Source organism: Drosophila hydei, unplaced genomic scaffold (genome assembly GCF_003285905.1).
Source record: "Drosophila hydei strain 15085-1641.00,03,60 unplaced genomic scaffold, DhydRS2 tig00000426-arrow-arrow-pilon, whole genome shotgun sequence".
NCBI lineage: Eukaryota > Metazoa > Arthropoda > Insecta > Diptera > Drosophilidae > Drosophila > Drosophila hydei.
The window spans coordinates 242539-264141 of record NW_022045728.1 but is presented as its reverse complement, the minus strand read 5'-3'; the positions used below and the strand labels follow the sequence as shown (position 1 = coordinate 264141).

The 21603-nt window shown below is 40.2% G+C and overlaps 1 protein-coding gene across 1 annotated transcript; it reads right to left on the bottom strand.

The window, feature by feature from the left end:
* Positions 1–7257: 7257 nt before the first annotated feature.
* Positions 7258–19671, bottom strand: LOC111593055. Its single transcript, XM_023305629.2, has 4 exons — positions 19375–19671; positions 15189–15229; positions 8076–8371; positions 7258–7988 (listed from the first exon to the last, which is right to left on the bottom strand). Exons 3-4 carry the CDS (start codon positions 8169–8171, stop codon positions 7533–7535), a joined length of 552 nt encoding a protein of 183 aa, XP_023161397.2. The 5' UTR covers positions 8172–8371; positions 15189–15229; positions 19375–19671; the 3' UTR covers positions 7258–7532.
* Between the last annotated feature and the right edge of the window lie 1932 nt (positions 19672–21603).

Here is a 21603-nt window from a genome sequence, read left to right as displayed (position 1 = left end):
TGAGCTCAATTTAACTAAATTAAGTATATTATAAGTAAGAAAACAAAACTAATACACACACCGCATTATAGTTTAAATAAAGAGAGCGACACGAGGTTCGTCTAGCCAAATTGTTAACAACAATTTGCAGTTAAATCCAGTGGCTGTTGTTGTTCTTGTTTCTCGACTTGGTTTTAACACACGAAATGCACTTGAAGAAAAAAGTTGTTCATTTTTTTTTATTTGTTTGCTTTGTGTATCTTGCGATGACAGTTAGTGGCGTTGGTCTGCTATTGGTTGGTTAGACTGAAGAACACTTCTCGCGGACACTACTGTTCACGTCCAGGCACAAAACCGAACTGAACCAAAAGTTGCGCTAAATTCGACCAGCTTTCTTTGTTGAGCAGCAGCAGCAGCAGCGGCGGTGGCAGTGGCAGTGGCAGCGGCAGCGGCGGCCGCAGTGGCTCAGACACCAGAGACTCGACAGCCGAAACCGAAGCGACCGACGCGACATTCAGAGACCTCTCTATATAGGTGTGTGTGTGTGTGTGTGTGTGTGTGTTAGTGTGTGTGCGCGTGCGTGAGCTGCGCTGCCTGCCAGTCCATTTCCATTTGTCTGCCTGCCTGTCAGGCCTGATCGAGTGTTGTCTGGACCTGCCCCGCTCTGTGCCTGTGTATATACCTGATCCTACACACACGTCCAACAAAAGGCAGACCAACCAGCTAGTCGAGCATTTTTTAAGCCGGTCCCTGTTCGGTCACTCGTCTCTCTGTGTGTGTGTGTGTGTGAATCGCCATCGCTGTGTTGATAGCCACCAGGCTCACGCTCAGCTTATCCAATGAGAAGATTTCACTCAAAGCGTGCTCATAGAAATCAATCTACCTGACCGTACGCCTGCCCCAAGGCAACAGCTGCCTCTCACTCACTCTCACTCTCTCACTCACTCTCTCCCTGCATCTCTCCCTGCATCTCTCTCACTCTCGCTCTCTCTCTTTGAGTTATGCTCTATCAGTTTCTTGAACTTTCTTTCTTTCTCTAGAAGACATAGCACTGTCTTGCAATGACCTTGGCTAAGCCCTAACAGATCTAAAAGCTAATTTACCTGTCTATAGCTCAGATATTGAGTAACTGCTGAAGTCTCGACGCCGTAAAGTATGCTTAATTTGTCCATAAAATACGTCAGGATCTTGGGTTTCCTTTCAGCCCTCTTCCATCCTCATTGATATAAATATATAGAAGGCTAATGCCACACAAGATCAGCAAAAGTCAAGTTTCCAACTTCAATGCATTTATATATATATTCCCGCTAAAATATATCTTTTCTCATAGAAGCATATCCTTAAACGAATTAAGTCTTGAATATATGAAACTAAGCAAAACATTGCTGAAGACTTTTAATTATTTTACAAATTATTCTGACCAAACACTGAATTATATATATATATCTTTATAGGGGAATGATTGGAAAAATACATAGAAGTTTGTCTATGATCTTTGATATATTACTGTTAAAAACTTCTACTAGCTATATGCATATAAATTTAAATGATAAACATTAATCCCAAAATACAAAAAATTATTATGATGATTAATAAAACTTAAAAATATATAATATAATAAAAATAATAACAATACATTTATTTTATATGAAAAAATAATAATAAAATATTAAATAAATATATTTTATATGAAAAAAAAAAATAATATATTAAATAAATTTATTTTATATGAAAAACTATTTAAATCATTTTAAATAAATAGTAAAAAACTTGAATATTTTAAAGTTATTTCTATATGAATATAAAAAAAATTTAAATTACTTTAGAATTAATATTATAATATTTCAAATTATTTTAAAACTAATTGAAAAATATTTTGGAATACATGTTCAAATTCAATTGTTTTAAAATATTTAAAAAAAATGTTAAATCTTTAAAAATATAATTTAACTTATTTTTATTTTTATTTCTAATATAATAAAATATAATAATTAAAATATATATAAATATTTAAAAATACCTTAAAGTCTGTATTGGCATTACTATCTATATATACTCTCTATTTGTCTATATATAATACATGTACAATATATCTATGTATACAATCTTAACTGTATAATCTATCTATCTATCCAAATATCTGTCGAAACCTTAAAGACTATTTACCTATCTTCGATACCTACCTAGACTATCTACACTATCTATATTATCTAGACCTATACTATCTAGACTATCTATATTATCCATACTATATATCTATCCATACTATATACATACACATCTTCACCTTATATACTATATATATGCGATGTTTATATATCTATCTATACAGCTAAACACATTTATCTATTCGATATATTTATCTACCGATCTATACTGTATATACCATTTAGGTATACCGTATGTACTCTCTATAAGCCGTGTTTTCTTGCGCAGTTCTTGCGCTCTGCAGAGTTCCGTAGAGTTAAGATTTATATATTTGCGTTTGCTTGGCTAGAGAACAGAGCTCGAGTACTCAGATACTCAGCACTGTAGGGCTCAACTCAGCTCGGTCTCATTCTGTCGAATCAACAGTTTTTGGCGCACTGATGGCAGTTGAAGGATCGATTTGCATATTTATATAGACCGATCTCAGCAGCTGGTTGGGCCTTGCTCAGCTGCAGTTGGCGGCAGGTCAATCGACGATCGATTGGGTAAATGCTGTTTGGTGTTACCTAACGCGACTGCCCCATGCCATAAAGGACGGGCGTTACCTGGCCTCAATTGCTGGGCGGTCGCCTAATCAAAACTGACCTGACTCGAGGGTACGATATATCCATACTCCATCTATCGAGATCTACCTATGCTCGCTCTCACACACGACTCTTCTGTTGCTGTTGCTGTTGCTGTTTGTGTTTGTTTGCCTGTCTGCGAAGTGGGACAATTGACGAGCTAATTAAATTTAGTTGCTGCATTGTATTGTTCCTTTGACTTTGTTACAAAATTATGGCCACATTGTTTGGCCGAACAGCTGTAATGGCCATGGCCGGGCACAGAGAGTCCTGCGTCTAACCGTAAGTGCAATTGTTGACTGGGCCGCGCAGCAGCAGCAGCAGCAGGAAGCAGCCGTGTCGCGCAGCGGGGTCACTCGCCTTGATTTTCGCCGCGCGCCACACCGAACGACACGGCACAGGACTCGACGCACACACGCACACCCATAGCAATAAGACAGCATCCTTTGTATGCCGTCCCTTGGGATGCACCTACATATATCTATATCTTGCGCTTGTATCTTGTATCTGTCTCTGTATCTGACCAATTCGCACCAAACAACTTCATCTACATGGACAACAAACACGATTATTGCATTGATGAGCTCCTGCTGCTGCTGTCTGCATACACAGAGTGCGCAGGCGCGGCAGGACGCCTCGTCGAAAGGATCCGACCAACGGCTGCTGCCACCGACACATAGTCCGTGTCCCATTCCCATTCCCATTCCCATTCCCACTCCCATTCGCATTCCCATTCGCATTCCCTCGGCCGTGCTGACCTCGCTCACACTGTGTTTTAGTTGCGATTCGTTCTGGACAACAAAATATTTTGCTACAAAATTGAGTTGTTCTGTGCGGTCCTCGGATCCGCTGTCATGCTGTAATTTTTTTTACCGGCCGTATCAAATCGAAAGGATACGCTTAAATTGCCGCAGCCAACGCCAAAGGCGGCCGAGCACCTTCGCCGACCTCGCACACCCAGTGAATGGTTAGCCGAGCAGCGAAGGGCCGCAAGCGGGTCGACTTCAGTATACCCTGTAAATTAAACTAACTTAGTTGGTTTTTTTTTTATTATATGCGCGTAAATGTATAATATATATATATTTATTTATTTATTTATTTATTTATTATATTTAATTTTTTTTTAACTTTTTTTTTTATTGTATACAATAATTGTTGCATTTTCTCACTATACATTTTAATTTTTTTTCAAACTTTTTATTTAATTTTTTATTATATTTTTGAAATACTAAAATATTTGTCGCTCATCCGAAAAAAATTCTTAAATAACATTTTTTAAAATTTTAAAATTTTTATTTAATTTAAATATAAAATCAATACATAAAATTATATTTTTATTATAAATATAAGAGAATATCAACCACAATTCATCTAAGAAATAAATAAATCTCAGCATTTGGTTGTCTTGCCTGTTGCCCTTGTCACGCATATATACCCGCTGCATGCTTGCAGCTATGGTATAATCATTACACGCCGCTTAGCTCCTGTCCCACACAGAGACCTGGCCAAATCGGTAACCGTAACCAAAACCGAACCCGAACACAACCCCTGAGCCCGGGTATCTCCTCTCCCTTTCTCTCTCTCACTCTCGCTCTCGCTCTAACTAGTGCGTGTGTGTGTGTAGTTTTGTGGGTGTGCAACTTGTATGCCGAGGTGTGAGTTTTTAGAGGCTAGTGCTGTTTTGATTATGCGTAAAATCGTTTCACTTTATCATGATTTTTACTGCCAATTCGCACATTGCGGCCATGTTTCAGGTGTCCTACTGTACAGGCGGCAATGGATTGCAACGGTTGGTCAGTTAATTCGTTTGTTTGGTCACTTTGCCTGTTTGTTTTGCCAAATTAGCGTTGCAATTGGCATTGGCTTTGGCCACATCTCAAATAATTACAAATACTTCAATGAGCATCGAATGGCGGCGCACATTTTGCAGCATCATTGAAGAGCAGGTCAATGAGACAGAAAACACTAATTAACATTAACACTATTATTAACTTAAAGATATAGTTTTCCTTAATTTATCCTGATTAAATTAAATACATTTTTGTCAAATTATTTTGTTTATTTAAAATATTTACAATATTATAAATGTTATATATTATATTATATTATGTATTATATTAATATTTCACTAATTTTATTATTTATATTATTCCTTTTAGCAATATAATTATAATTGGTTAATATATATATAATTATAGAAATTAATTATTTTACAAAAATTAAAAAAAATTCTATATTTACAATGAATATAGCACTACTATTTCCATAAACACACACTTAAATGTATATACATTTGAATATATATTTAATTTTTGTTATCAGTTTGCCAGCACTTTTCTTTTACATATTTCCCTAGGCACCGCTAATAAACACAAATCGAAATTGGATTATTTTATACATTATAGATTATATACGTTTACAAATATGATATCTTAGCTGTTGGGTAATTCCAACTTATTCCAAAAATCAAAGTGGGAATTTTCTTGGTGGTGCGGGAGTTTGGTGCGGTGCAGCTAGGTAGAAACTGGAAAATCCATTGCAGTCGGATAAGCGATAAAAACATGAGATAGTGCTTAAATTGGCTACAATAAAATTCCCAGCTTAATTCCAATTAAACTTGACTCAAATCCCACGCAAACTGAGCGCTTGCATTTGGGGCGGCATAACAAGTTCTTTGTGTGTGTGTGAAAGAGAGAGAGTGAGGGAAAGCGAAAGGCCACTGGCGTTTGTGCATTGGCCTCTCTACATTTGGCTGAGTCTCTCTGAGTGCGTGTCTGTGTGAGCGTGCATGTCTGTGTTAGTGCGAGTCGCTTCGCTTATTGGTGCACATGTGCGCTCAATTTTTATATGAACGGCAGACAACGGACCAATGGGAGCGCACGCAATGCGCTCAGATAGCCGCTCTCAGTGAGTGCTGAGAGAGCGACCATGATAAGTGGTGTGAGTGAGTGGAAGAGCGCAAAGAACCTGCTTTATGCTTGCGTTTTCTCACGCTTTCTGCTCACCTGTTGCTTCGTTGCTGTCGCTGACGCTGCTGGCGTCGCTGTCACTGCTAACGCGAACGACGCGAATCGTTGAATTCATTCATAAAACGCTGCTGGCAGCGTTAGCGACGCTGCCGATGCTGACTCAATGGGCACGCGCTTGGGTAAACAGTTAGCTCTAATTAGCTTAGAGATTCGTTGTCAGTGTGTGGGCTGCGAGCAAGGGGGTTGGGCAACGGTGACGTTGACGCTGACTGTGCGTGTTGCCAATGCCACGCGCAGCGTCCAACCGCATATCGATCCGATTACCGATTAACGCGATACAGGATGCTCGGAGTCCAGAGTCCAGTACAGAGCGAAGCCAGCGAAGTGTGACCAACACAACGGTAAATCAATGACAGTCTGCACCAATGGCGCCGGCGTTAAGATATCTCAATGTATCTGCGTGTGTGTGTGTGTGTGAGTGTGTGTGTCTGTTTACTGCTCGATCACTTTTGGGGCATACTCGTACTCGCACTTCAGTTCCCACATTCGTTAATTTTTTAATGTATCACTGACTCACCTGCCAGCACAATTCGGGGTTTTTTCTCACTCACACACACACACACACATGCATGACTGAATAACTATGGCACTCTAAATATACACATGAATGTGGCTTGAATCTATCGATGGAACGTGCTTGCCGTCTCTTGTGGGTGGGTCAAGGCAACTATCGTTGGATTGTCGTTAAATCTGTCACCTGTCGCTGCCAGGCGAGTGAGCGACTAGGAGACTCACACACACGTTTACCGTTCACCTAGGCATGCTTCAATGCAGCATGCTTTTGATTTGAAGAGAGACAAGTAAAAACATCGATATTTATCGATATTTATACAGGACATGCCCAGATCAACTCAGCTTCGTTGTCCTGATCAAATATTCCGTTTGTCATCTGCATTTTCACGAATGCAAAGTGTGGCTAATTACGGCAAATACCATGAAACCAAATGCCAACCGGACATATCGCTGCATACTCACGCTCCACTCACCTCGCTCCAGCCGCAGCGTAAACAATCGAATGCAACAAAAGCCAAATGCCCGAAACGGAAATGCCAGACCAAAATCTTACGATAAACAGAGAGCTAATATCTTGGGATATAGATATGGATATAAATATATATCTATATATATTTATATATATATATATATATAATATATACTCTTTCATTGACATATCTTTGAGCTATTCCAAACATATTCAAACTTTTGCCATCGATGTCCAATTTCCCGTGCCCCATTTAATTTCGAGATTTTTTTTTATTCTTTTAAATCGCAAATATAATTTATTAGTTCATAATACTTTTGGGGCTTGCAACTCGTAAGAAAGCAATACACAAAAATGATCAAAATATATAAATAAATATAAATGTTCAGCCGAAGATATGAATAAATATATATATGTATACATACATATATATATACATATATAATAATAGATGCACTTTATATATGTAAATTAAATTAAATAATAAATAGTGGGGCGTTAAATATATTAGCTACTACACGCTATTAGTAAACATAGATGGCATTCAGGATGTAGTGAAGAAGCTCAGTTATCATATAATATATATTATAGATATATATGCCCGATCTGTGGCACATAGAAGTGGCAACATTCTGCGCTGATTCTATTCATTTTTCTTTTGCTTCTTTCTCTTTTTTTTGGCATTGTCTTGTACAGTTTCTTGTGGGGGCACCTGTTGGCTGGTGGCTGGTGGCATGTGGCATGTGGCTGTAGCTTTTAGACTGGCAGACGTTAATCTTCCGCTTGAGCCGCCGCCGCCGCCTCCACCGCCTCCTGTTGCCTCAGCATAACGCCATATTTCTTCTCGATCACGTTGAGCAGCTGGACAAACTCGTTGACAATGACATATTCGGGACAGGGATGCCTGTTGAAGGGATCGGGTATGTGATCGTCGCCCTCGCTGACGCAGCTGAGGAAGTTCGCAGCGTTGAAAATGTTGTGCTCCACCTTCTCCACAAAGAATTGGAAGTAGTTGCGCGTCGTCTGTTCATAGACGGTTTCGTTCACGATGGCCAGCACCTTGCCAACTCTGACTAGCGAATGGTAGATGTTCAGCAGATCGCTCTCCAGCGAGTCGGTGCCTTGGCCATCGTATTCGCTGTTGTTCACAGCCGCCTTGAGCGGATAGTCCAGGTTCAAGTGGTGCAGACGATACCGTTGGGCCAGCTCCTCTTCGGTGCCCTTGAACTGAAATCGAGAAGAGATGAACCAAAAAAATGTGTGGATTCATTAGCAAGGCAATCCCAAGGCATCGCAAATGCAGCAACTACTCACACAGCTGGTCATCAGCTCGATGGTGGACTGCCGCGTGCCAATGACCACGTTGAGGGCATGCCTCAAAGTGGACGAACTGAAGTTCGCCGTGTTCATTGTGCAGTTCAGCTTTTTCTTATAGACCAATAGGTACGCCTTGTGCTTATGCTCCTGCCCCGCTGATCGCAGGTGCACGTGATGGCGGTGTGGCAAAATCAGGTGGCGACCGAGCGCTCGACGCGGCAACGCACTGCCGCTCGGCAAATAGCTGGCACTCAGTATCAGCACCAGCAAGACGCCAAAGTAGCTGCCACAGGCTGCAAGAGAGGGAAGCAAATGTTTGAAACAATCGCATAGAGCTTAACTTAAGATCGAAATCGAGACTATAGCAAGAAATAATCGAGATCTGTGGCAACTGCAAAAGCTACAACGTCGGCCAGGACCTCGTCGACTGCTTGCCACACAGCTAAGTATTAAGAAACCAAGATATATATGTAAAATGCAATATATGTGAACTTAGACTAATGTTAAGTAGTTTTACTTCTCCTACTCTGGCAGCCACTACTATTTTTATGAACAGAGCTTTTTATGCAAATATGGATTGGGTCGGCAATATCCAGTGCCTGGCCAGGAGACGAGCACGCTCTTGGCATACAGCGTCAACTGTCATATCACGGGCAAACACACGCGCACACGCACACACACAGAGAGAAAGAGTGCGAATTGAATTGAAGTCAGATTAGAAATTGAGGGTGAATCATTGAGATGCAGCAGCAACAATTGTTGCAACAGCAGCCATGGTACACGAACTTACACAAGAGACTGTAGGACTGTTGGGCGCATAGTCGCGGGCAGGCAAATGCACTTGTTGCTAGTGCTGTTGTTGCTGTTGCTGTTGCTGTTGCTGTTGTTGTTGCGGCTGTTGCTTGTTCGATGGGCTCCTGTAAGCGATTGCCTAAAGACTCTGAGCGCGCGGTCAGCACTGAGCTCAGCTCGTTTCGGGCCAACATTTGATTATTGCGGCGCGTGACAAAGCCACCGCACTTGCTTAGCATTGTTGTAGACATGATTGTTGTTGTTGCTTTTGGCACGCACACTGGGTTAATTGTTAAATTCGCGTACTTTTGGATATGCAACACTTCGAAAAAAAGTTGTACTCTATGTGGCTACGTCTCCTGCTCGGTGTTCGAGGCGTTAAAAGTTTACTGTTACAATTGCCGTTGGATTGAACGGTCCCGGGACTAGTTAACTCTTCAAGATCTCTTACTTGTTTAAGTTTTCATCGTGCGCGCAGCATATAAATAACGAGCGAGAGCCCGAACGCAAAGCTCAGCAACACGAGCAAGCATCTTACGGCGACAAGTGATGACGACAAGCGAAATTTAATTATCAGCCAATCATATGTAAGCAAAGCGACCACACTTACACACACACTAATGCACGCACACACACTAATACACGCACACATACACCGACAGAGACGCGCGCCCAGACTTGCCACCAGGTTAAAGTACGACGAAGTTTGCCGAGAGGCCGCTGCTCGTGTGTGGGCACACACTCACCCACACACAGGCATAGAGGCGCAGTGCGCCAAAAACACCCAGAGCGAGAGGGAGTCAGCATCTGTCCGTCTGTGTATGTGTGTGCGTGTGAGTTTACAATTGTGTGCGAGTGCTCGTAACGCGAATGTGATTGCGAATGTGAATGTGAGTAAGAAAGCGAGCCGCGTCGTCGCAGACTACGCGACGCGTTTTACGGTTGTTACCAGTCAGCCACGCGCTTTAACAAAGCTGTGACACTCACAGGCACTCACACACACACACACACTAGACGAGCTGCGAGCAAATGAAAGAGTAAGTGCATAAACATGTGTATTTGACACATCGCCTGGCTGCCTGCCTAACTTCGACTTTGTTGACCATCTCTCCCTTCTCCCTCCTTCGCAGCTGCGCGGGTTCTATTTATGGCACGCGACAGCAAAAGCTTAAGCTTAAAGTTCAATCTTCAGCAATCCGTTGTCGACGTAGTCGCCAGCAGCGTGACTCAACAGCAGTACCGCAATATGTTCATTTGCTGCTGTTGTTTTTGGCGTTCTTCTTCTTGCTTTCGTTGCTGTTGTTGCTATTGCTTAGTTTCTTCCTTTTTCTTTGAGAGCGTTTTAATTTATGCACACACTTCATGCCCAAAAACGGAAGTTGCTATACTCTTGCTGCCTCCTTGTGCTCACTGTTGTTGTCGCCGTCGTTGTTGTTGCTATTGCTACATGTTTAGTGGCATTGCAATGCAGCCACTTTGCTGCACTTCCGCACTTCCGTTTAATGCTTTGTCTAACTCTTGTTGCCATGTCCATGTCTCTCTATATCTGTGGGTTGCTTCTCTTAACACATTCCACACACACACACACACACACACGCTCTTTCTCTTTCTCTCTCTGTTACACACTCTCTGCCTCTCACTATTTTCAAATTAAAGCTGTAATTATCTTGTATTCTAGTATCGGTTCTTATTAAATATTTCAGTTTTATTTCACAATTGTGTGTACGTGCTCTGTGTTCAGTTAGCCGAAATCTTATAAAGAAAATATTAGAAGCTCAATGAGATCGGCATTTATACATATGTACGACACATATTTAGAGTCCACGCACTTATTACTTTGATTGGCTTATGCCCAGCGTATACATACATAGGGATATATACGCTAGTCGAATTACACAGACTTTCATTTTGATTTAAAAAATGTAGCTAGTTTTTGCTTCTTATGCATTGCCGTCTGCTGCTGGAGTTGCTGCTGTTGCTGCCGCTTTGGCATTTCCGATCCGCGCGGTCTTACGGTGCGTGCGAACTGCACACCAAACAACAATCGGCAATTGGCAAACGTAAATAATGAGATATGTAAAGTGGGCATAGTAAACAATGCGAGAAGAAGAAGAACAAGTAAATAAACGAAAACAAAGAAGGAGAGAGTGAGAGTCAAAGAGAAAGAGAGCGAGAGAGAGAGAGAGAGAGCGAGATTTGCAGCCCAGCTATAGAGCTGTAGAGTAGTATAAGAGCACACTCGCCTTGCGACCTGACTCAAGTCTATTTCACTTAAATCGACTCTTCTATGAAATGCAACTTCATATTACTCATACGCACAGCCGTTGTAGCAACTACTGCTCTTGCGACAGCATGAGCTGGCCCAAGATAGACATTTGCATGCTTGTATGTGCATACAGATACGCAAAACACCCCTTTGCAATGATTATATAGGAGCTGCAGCTGCCATAAAAAAGCAAGAAAACAAAAACAACTTGCTAACTGTGACGTGCCATATATCAGATATATATATAATATATGTGATATGTATATATATATATATACAGCTTATCTCTGCAGCATAAACAATTATTAAACAATCAAATTATTTATATTATTATATTTTATTTATAGTCTCAGGCGCAGATAAGATTTGAAATGTCAGCTTTTACATTTTTCTAAAATATATCTTAAGCGTTTTAGTATTTTTTAGATATTTTTAAAATGTCGAATATATAGGTGCATACATCCATTATGCATTTCAGGCAACTTCAACAGCATCGCAAGAACCAAGTCGAAATATCGATATATATCGATAATAACAAACGCTGCTGTATTGTCCAACAAAATGAAAGATTTCTAAGGGTCTAGCTAATGGGATGGACGAGAAAGACGTACAGACGCATATATATATATACATATATATATATATCGATCGATTACACGTCTAGATCGATTCAGCTCGTCGCACTGATCAATGCTTTGTCTGCCACGCCTACTCCTTTGCGCATTCAAAGAGGCTCAGCTGTATGGACTAAATATGTGAGTCTTAAAAACAGCTAAATTATTTAATAAATTAATTTATTTTTATTTTTTCATTAAAATTATAGATCTAATTGTAAATCTGGAATAGTCCCGGAAATATCCAGTTAGCCTTAGCATTTATATTGTAGAAGCTATGGAGAGAGTCCCATTCCCATTCCAAACTTAACATTTCACCAAAAGCACACAGAGAGAACTTTTGTTTACCATACTGGAGGAGGATATTCTATAGCTGTTCGAAACCCAACCTGGGATTCGAGCCCGCGGACTCATTTGCTCGCTCTGCTGAGTCAAAATTTGACTGGGAAATACAAATTGTTGGACAATTGTCGGAAAGTTCAGAACTTTCTTCTTTTTATTTTGCGGATATGACGTGCTCGCTATTATGTTATTTACCTGTATTTGCTGCTACTTAGACACCCACACCTGCCCGCCCACCTCTCGCAGGTGCCCATGACGGGGCAGAAAATGTGGATGCTAATTTTCGCACTTGTGATGTGAACAGACGACGAATCGTCGGATCAGGCCATCTCGCTCTATAGTTTTATCGAACATATATATTTATATATGAATCGTATTTGTGGTGGTGTCCATTGAGAGGTCGCCAGATGACGTTGCATGCTTGCTAGGGCTGTTCTTCACACTATTTGCCTTTCTATACAAATGACATTCGCCTCGACATCCGCATCCGCATCCGCATGGATAGCAAAGGCAATGCACACTCATTCATGAATTGAACTGAAATGCAAAAGGCTGATATCTATTGGCTTTCCAATAAATCTGAGTGCATTATGAACTATGAATTATCTCGATTACTCATAATTGTCGCAATTATGTCTCAAAGCCAATATAAAGGCATTTTATTGCCTTATGGATTCAGCAGTTGCCGTCAACGGAAGCTCTCAAGATAATGCAATTTTTGGTTTGTAACGCTTAAAGTGCAACCACAGTTTAAACAATTGTCAAGTGACTGGAGCTTGTTGTGAGCTCCTACTTATAAATATCATTTATATATATCTGATAAATATCCGATATAAATTTATTAGTCATTGTTCAAGTATTGGCCATGTAGACATTGGCAATCTGTGAATATAGTCTGATAAGTCCCTGATAACAGCTTTGTTCATAAAAATAGTAGCGCGCTCTCAGCGCCTGTTCATAAAAATAGTAGTGCGACTGTGCAGTAAATGTTGCACAACGAAATCTAGTGGCAAGCACAACATTTTGAAGCAATTGGACACTAACAAAGTAAAATGAAGAAAGTACTTTTGAATTTAGCTTACAAAGTGCTGCTACTATTAATATGAACAGCCCTGCGCGTGAATTGATTTGGCTTATTCGAGTTGGCCTTGCAAGAGCAGCTTGGCTGACTCTCTATACTAGATATTATTTATACACAATTTATGGAGCATGTTATTCATGTTATTCCACTGCTTATCTCGCATCAGTTGGCTGTGGTAGTTAGTCGGATTTTCAGCCTTGGCTTATTATTATATTTAATTCAAATCAATTAATTGCCGAATCAACTGCATTGAACGTTATCTTGAAATTGCAAGGAAAGCGGCTAGGCATGACTGCATAATACTCGCTCGCTGCTTGGGCACATTTCAAGAGCTTCCTGAAGCGATGCTCAGCGGTAAGAAAGCTCAGGTCGAGAGTGCTCGACTAGAAAATAGCCTGAAGCAATGGGGCAAGGCCTTTCAGAAATCCATAGAGTGCCCAGCGCCCACCCAAGGCTAGATATATATCCTATATCTATATTCTATATGCTATATCCATCTGTCTTGAGTTCTCCATATACTAATCCGAAATCTCTAGCTTCGAGTCTCTGCATTCAGCCAGAAGGACAGACAGCTAGATATGCCCCGTTCACTCGGCGAACGAGTATTTTAATATGGCAACTAATGAGCAGATTACACATATCTTATCAGCACTCGACAGTGTGTCGACGGCAATGTGAAGGAGTCAACGGGTTGGCGTGCGGTACGCGCACGATTAAGCGATTGTGTGTGTCTTATTGTTGAGCTAAAGCTGCTCAATAGCGGATGCTAGCTGACTGATGACAATTCTTGAGAGCTACCTGTTTGAGTGGGCGAAGGGAAGGGGGGGAGGGGCTGAGGGGCTGAGGAAAGTTTTTGCTAAACGCTCAGTTGACTTTTAGCACGGCCCCAAATCTAAGCAGCTGGCGGATACTCACACAGTTGCTGCATCACTTGCCCAAATCATCACACGAAAATAAAAAAGAATGTGGCGGCAGGTGGAAATACCCCGAGAGCGTCAAGCTCATGCACGACGGATCTATTGCCAGCCAACTCGCCGAACGCGCGACGAACTGACCACAGACAAGCCAAGCGGCAAAGCTGCTGACTGGCAGCTGACGGCTGTCGGTCGACAGGTGACCGGCAGGTGAATTACCGACCGACAAACTCAAAGCTCAATATTTGCTTATGTGTTTAGTTGTTATACCCTCGACTTATCAAGCACGACAAGTCGTCTGTCTCCGAATCAAGTCAAGTCGGACCTTTTCCCTTCAAGAGATTTTCATCTGCCCATTGACGTTTGCATGACAAATCTGCATGACGATCTGCTCAGTTGTAATATAAACTGAGGCGAACTAGCTAAAGCCAACAACTAGTGAATCAGACGTCATGAATCATATTCTGGCTGGGGTGAAAAGTGTTTGAGAGCAATTCATGCACGCCTGGAACTATTCCAAGGGCAAAGGAAGTCTTCAGCACAGAGCCACTGGCCCACTTAATGGGTATTACGTGGTGTGGTCAGTGTTACTATGTCCGGGGTCGTCATCTTGTACATGTGTGTGTACGGCAGCACAGCCAACTGACACACTCAATTGTTTGCCAATGGCATTAGGAGCGGGCACTTGGGAAGTACACGCTGGGGCACATGTGACGTTGCCAAAATACGAATTAAAGCCGAACAAAGAAAACGGCGCTGGAGCTTCATAGTCGAGCCCATCTTTGGCGCTATGAAGACAGCTTTTATTTTTGGAACTACAGATCGCTCGGCCAGCCGTGGGGAATCCGAATTGTTTGCATTGCAAACAGACAGAAAAATAGGCGAGCGACGACGACGAAGCGAGACAGAGAGAGAGACAGGGCGAGAGAGAGAGAGATGGGGAGAGGGCGGGAGAACTTAACCATTTGAGTTATTGAGTTTTGAGTCTGGTCGTGACGCACTTTCAAATTCACGCAATTGTTCACGTTTGTAATATTAACTTATTATGGCATATTACGCATACGCCACGATGTACTCAACAGAAAATGCAAGTCAACTTACCTCAAAGCGGACAGTCCAAACGAAAAAGGCGACGCTGAGTTCTGGAAATAAGAAGCAAACAATTAAATATTGAATTAGCTAATTAGCTAATGGCACCAGCCTAATGCAACTGTTCAGTTAGTTAGTTCAACTATAATTGTGACTTCAGATTCATTCATACTTTTCAATACTACAACTATTTTGCTTGCTTTGGCTGTTTACAGAATTTGCATTAATTGATAACGTAACTAGGCATTGTCGAGGATTAAATACCCTATAAATACATTTCAGTAGAGTTGCTCGAGTTGTTTTAGGCTTACCTAAAGTATTTTATATTAAGTAGGAGCGTCTTAGACGGAAGTAAACGACTAGGAAATACCCTGAACGAGCTGCTATTGAAAACATTTAGTATAAATGCGTTATAAGTGCACTATAAATACCCTACAAATACCCTATTAATACCGTATAAGTAAATACCCCATAGATCCCCTATAAATCCTCTACAAATATCCATAAATACACTGTAAATGCCCTTTAAATAACCTGTAAATACCCTATAAATACTCTAAAACACCCAATAAATACCCAATAAATACCCTATAAATACTAAAACTATATCGGCTTTATCAAGTACCTAATGTTAAGTTAAAGTGCCCTAGTCGGAAGTGAACGACTTGGAGATACCGTGAACGAGCTGCTATTGCAAACATCTTATCGCAACTATCCTCAGATATGAGTCGATTGCAGGGAACAATGGGGTCAAAGTGTCCAAACTAGCTAATTATGCTGTAGCGCAGCGTTAAATAACAGATTTGAAGTTTGAACAACTCAAGTTTCGTTTGGATATCAATCGATTTCGTGACAACTGATAAAGTTAGGGATAACTTTGAATCAAACTAGGGTCTGCCACACCTACTTCTGCCTGTTACACACATTTGCACAAAACCATAAGACGCCGATTTCCCCTTTTAAATGGGATCAGGGTATAAACAAAATAATTATGACTATATAAAGATGTACAATTCTTATCAGTTTAGTTTCATGTGCCGCACGTCATCTGATATCAGTTACCTTGAAATGGGATCTAAGTAGCTTCACTTGCACTATTTCATATGCTAATAACTAGCTACATCATATGTTAATAAATAGCTTTTATTAATGAACAGCTACACTAAGCTTGAATAGACTTGTTCAAATGGGACAAATGAAAAAATTTTTGTTTCATACTTTTAGGCATACGCGAAAATATCAATGAAAGAGCTTTTTGGTGTGTGTCTTGGCTAAAATATGGTTTACTTTTTCCCGTGAACTAACTAAAGATAGCCAGTGGCAGAACTTAAAGCGTACAACAACAAGTATATGTATATTATATTCTATACAGTAAAAGATATATATGGCCATATATGCCGTATCACAATGACATTATAACGTGATACTGCAGAATTGATAACATAATTTGTTTTATATTTTTCAAAATTCTGTTCACTTTCGTCGTGATTGCTACCTACTGTTGCAGTAGTATTAGTGTGAGGCTGAGAGCTTGCATTGAGTTTGTTATAAAAATATTATCCGTGTGAGTTTGCGTCTTAGCTCTCATTTCTCGTTTCTGGCTTCTATCCTCATATGCTCACTCTGTGAGAGAAAGAGACAAAGATAACTGTTGCCTAATGTAGTTACGAAAGTTGCTAGAGCGAAATGGCTATTCAGGTCATTTGCATTCTGGAACGCACATTGTGAAGGACGGCACACGGAATTTGTTTTTTTTTTTTGAGCCTGCCCAAGCCATTCAGCTATTCAGTATAGATGACAATTAACTACTGGCTAATGCCTTGGGCTTACTCAGCACAATGGATAGAAATCGAAATTCCAAAAATAAAAGTAAATTCCAAAGGAAACACAACTACTATTTTAAAGAATCTGTGCTAAGTACAGGGTATTTATTGCACTAATATTTTCCCAAGCATAACTAAGAACGAAGTATGCAAAGCGCCCTAAAGATTTTCATTCATTTGAAATTTGAAACGAATTTCTGATGCTTTCTGATGCCTCCTCGATGTACTTTTCATCTTTTAAGCATGTGAAACTCGTTGTTATTGTTGCGGAGTGGACGTGCGTCTATACATTTCCGATTCGATCGATCTAGCTTGTGCTTAATTTTGGCCCACTTTGAAATATACACTTCAAGTCAGTCTAACGATTTCCTTTCATGCTATCGATATCAGGCATTCTTGTGCACTTACTTCTATATAAAAACTTGAATGGGCTTCTGGCACGATGTGGTCTCACTCATAAATACAATTTGTTTCGCTCTTCTTGGAATTTATTGTATATCTGTTTATACATTAACGCGCACTTCAAGTTTCTTTCACATAATCGATAAGTCTTCTTGTTTTATTATTATCTATCGAAATGCTGTTATGAAATTATACCAAATTGTGTATATAGTTTTATGTATATTTTCTACAATTTTGATTTAAAATACAATTTAGCTACCAGCGCCAAATTTCCCCAAATTTTTAAATTTAAGTTCAGTTGGAAATTTGTACGAAGCTGACAAGTCCTCCAATAGAATATGCAGATCATATGCTGAAACCTCTTTTCTTTTAAATGTGATGAGGCTGTGTTAGTAGAGTTGAGCCCGTTATATGGACGATGTTGATTGAAATCTGTGAGTGCTAATGTCGGTTGTCATTTGTCTTTTTTTTAAGGCGTTATACTAGCTATGACATATATTAAATAAGGCAAATAGGACTGGGATCAAGGTATCTCCTAGTCGGGCACTTGTTTTCTACTGGTTTTTCCCCAACTCCACCCACAGTACTATTTCTATCTTCATCTGTCTAAGATCGTCAAAAGCAAATTAATTTTGGCTGAAACTAACGGGTTTCCTTTTGCAATTCTCTGCTTTGCATTCTATACTAAACGAAAAATGGGCTTGTCTTTATTTTCCATCCGCATCTTATTATCTTATCGTACCTATGCATTTGGGGCTACCACTATTTTTAGGAACAAAACTGTAATAATTTATATATCTATTATTTGTACATATATATTGTATTAGTATGTGAAGCAGTATTATGCAGCCAGGCAGGCTTAACCTAACATGCTCTAGCTTTTTTTTGTTTGTTAAAAAATCTCATTTTATCGCTCTTCACAGCTGCTGCAGATGATTTTATTGATAGACTACTTTTTACTAAACGTGCGTGATATACACACACACATATATATGTATATCTATATATACCATGCATATATATATATATATATATATATGTATCTGTTCTGATCTGTTCTTCCCCCAAAATGTAATCACTTTGAGTATTTAGTTAAATATTTATATAATTCTGTTTATTTCACAATAATCATATATCTCTTGCCAAGTTTCTATAAATCGTGCCACAATTGTTCCATTTGCCAAAATACATATTTCGATTAGGTTCATTCATGTATGTTGTGTCAAGAGACACAGGGTTTAACACACTTCCATATAGACATCGTGATTGTGATTGTGCTTTATGTGTTTTTGTCACGCAGCTCATTTGCTTAGGTTTCGTCTGCTGGCGGCACAAGTTTCGGTATTTTAACTTTGTTTTTTTTTTTTTTTGGTATGTGAGAAAAAGCTCGGAAGTCAGCGGCAGAAAGCTTTTGTGACTAACAATGAATGGATGGCCATATTTTATATTGGGTTAGTATTGGCTGACACAGACTTTGGTATACCCTTTCCAACAGCGAAAACTTGCATATCTAACAGCGATTATTTGACTATATGGAACTGTTACAGAGAGATTTATCTATAAGGCAGATATAGTTGCGGGCTTGTTATTTAAGCTCGTATCTAATCTTTAGCAAAATAAGTGTGTCCCACAGTTTTATTATATTTGCTTAAGATATTTGCGGTGCAGGCAGAGCCTAAAGAGATCGCAATTAACTTTGTCAACAGCAATGAGTGCTATAACAGACCCAACGATATAAAAGTCTTCTTCAGCGTGTCAACGCCAATGTCAATAAGAGTTGAGTGGAGGGCTCTGAGTATTATGAACATTAATCACTCAATTTTTAGCCGCCCAAATAATTGAGGAATGCCGTCGTATATCAGTTCGCCCAACTCAATTGAATGTCGTCTGAACATGTGCGTTCAGCTTTCGCTCAGAGCGAACAGCAGCGCTAGGGCTGCGGCTGGGGCTGAGGTTGGTGCAGAGCAACTTACCTTATGCTGACAGCTGTTTTGAATACGTTACTATCGATTGAGAGATCACACTCACACACAACACAAACGAGCCACACACGCACGGGAAAAAAAAGGTAAAGCAAATGACAAGAGGTAAGTGAAGTATATTATTCTTTTTGTAATTTAGCAATGGCAAGTTGCTGCCAACTGGGCTCAAATCAGTAAGTGAAATTCTATTAATTTTCGGGAAACACTAAATAAATATAACAATAAAAAACGACAATCGATCGAGCGAGCGAGCGAGCAAAGTCTTACGGCGGGCAACCAGCAGTGCCAAGCGACTGAACCGAACTGAAACGCTACAAGCGATGCCTTAGAGATACTATGCAGCAGGTTCTGACCGCGAGCACAGTCGAAACAGCAACAGCCGCAATGCAACATATATCTCGAAAAACAATACCGGGAATAAACTATATCAATTAAGGCCTACTGTAATTTAATCAAATTAATGAAAATCCTGATGCACAAGTCTTCAATGAATGATATCGGAAATTTCTTAGAATTTACGACCATGCCGATGCTAACAAATTGTTATAAACAAATAATTAATTACGTATAAATAATATCGGCAGTGAGATGTGACGGTGTGTGTCCGTGCTAAAAGCTTTCGACCTGTGCCTCGACTAAGCTTTTGCAGTGCAACTGTCACTCCGCTGGCTTCTTTGCAAGCTGCCGAGCTTTACTACTCAAGCGAAGCTTTGCTTGGCAAGCTCAGCAAATTGCAGCTCATCAACAGACGAGGTGACGTTGATATCCTCTCATGAAGCTAATTTGCATGCAGAAACTCGACTAATCCCGTCGAGTGCCTCTTCAACATTTAATTGAACTTTAAAACTTTAAGGTTAAGCAGGCTTCTCTTAGCAGCAAATGAACGACTAGCAGATACGCACACAAAGTCACACATTGCGACACTGTGGGTGGCACCTGAACAATTTCAGTGTTCAAAAACTTTTTCACTCTCGAACCCAAATTAGCACAACATAGCAGCCTGGCCTTGGCTGCCTAACTTGGCCATTAGATAAAACACGGTAAAGGCTGTAGCTTAGCCCTACAAAATATTTGCTTTAACGTTAAATTCTCTAATTGTTGTTGATTATTGTTGTTGTTAGGCAATGTCTAATTGTACAATTTATAGCAATGTCAGCTCTGCTTCCTTGGAAGACTATCTTGACTATAGACTATAGTGGTTCAAAAGCATTTGATGCCTTCATTAGTCTTTATATTTTATTATTATTATATTGTCAACCATCCTCAAGTAGGCTCGATATTGAGTTCTGACTACAAAGGTGGCCTCTCACGTACGTTAACGATATGCCGAGCTTATATTAAATTTTTCATCTAAAATTCTAATTTTGTACAACTAAGCCACAGAACGCATTTCTCAAGGCGCTTTTCTAGAATATCAATTTGCAGTCTCTTAGTCCACAAACAACCATAACGACCCTGTCCAAATGACCGCATAGCCATTTCGCTCACTCCCAGCATCAACCGGGACTACGTTCAGCAATAGTTATCTTTATCTCTTTCTCGCTCACATTAGAGGAGCCAGAAATGAGCAGTGTGTAGCGAAGACACAAACTCACTCGGATAATACTTTTACAACAGTGCACTTTCAAGCTCCCAACCTCACACTAATACTACTGCAACAATAGGATGCAATTATGAATATATAAATGATAAGTAGACAATTACATATACTTTTCGTTTTAAGCTCTCTTATATTTATATATTTTGCCTATTTGTTGTTCTGCCTGGTCTTTAAAGCTAATGGAATTGCGGTTCTCTTTGTTTTTCGCGCAGATCAAATTTGCACGCCAAATTTGGTATGCAGTCATATTACCATGAACAGATCAGAAATACTGCATTGCGTATACTTTAACAACTTGAAACTTATAGCCGCAAGTGCAAACTGATTTGCAAGCAACAGTTGGCAACATCTGTCGGTTCACATTGAACTATCCGTTCCCATGTTTTTGACTGCTGATTTGATGATTTGACCTTAACCGCAGCCCCAACCCCCGCCCCAACCCGAACCCGAATCTAGCGATTTGCATGCCGCCATCGCTAATCCCAGCTGCTGCAAGAGGCGCGCCCCGCATTGCATCAGCATAGATAAATACAGATTGTGCGTATCGTTCAGTAGCTACGCCAATTTGATTCGTGTCTCTTTGCGCCTCCTCGTCCACATGGCTGTCAGCTGCTAAATGC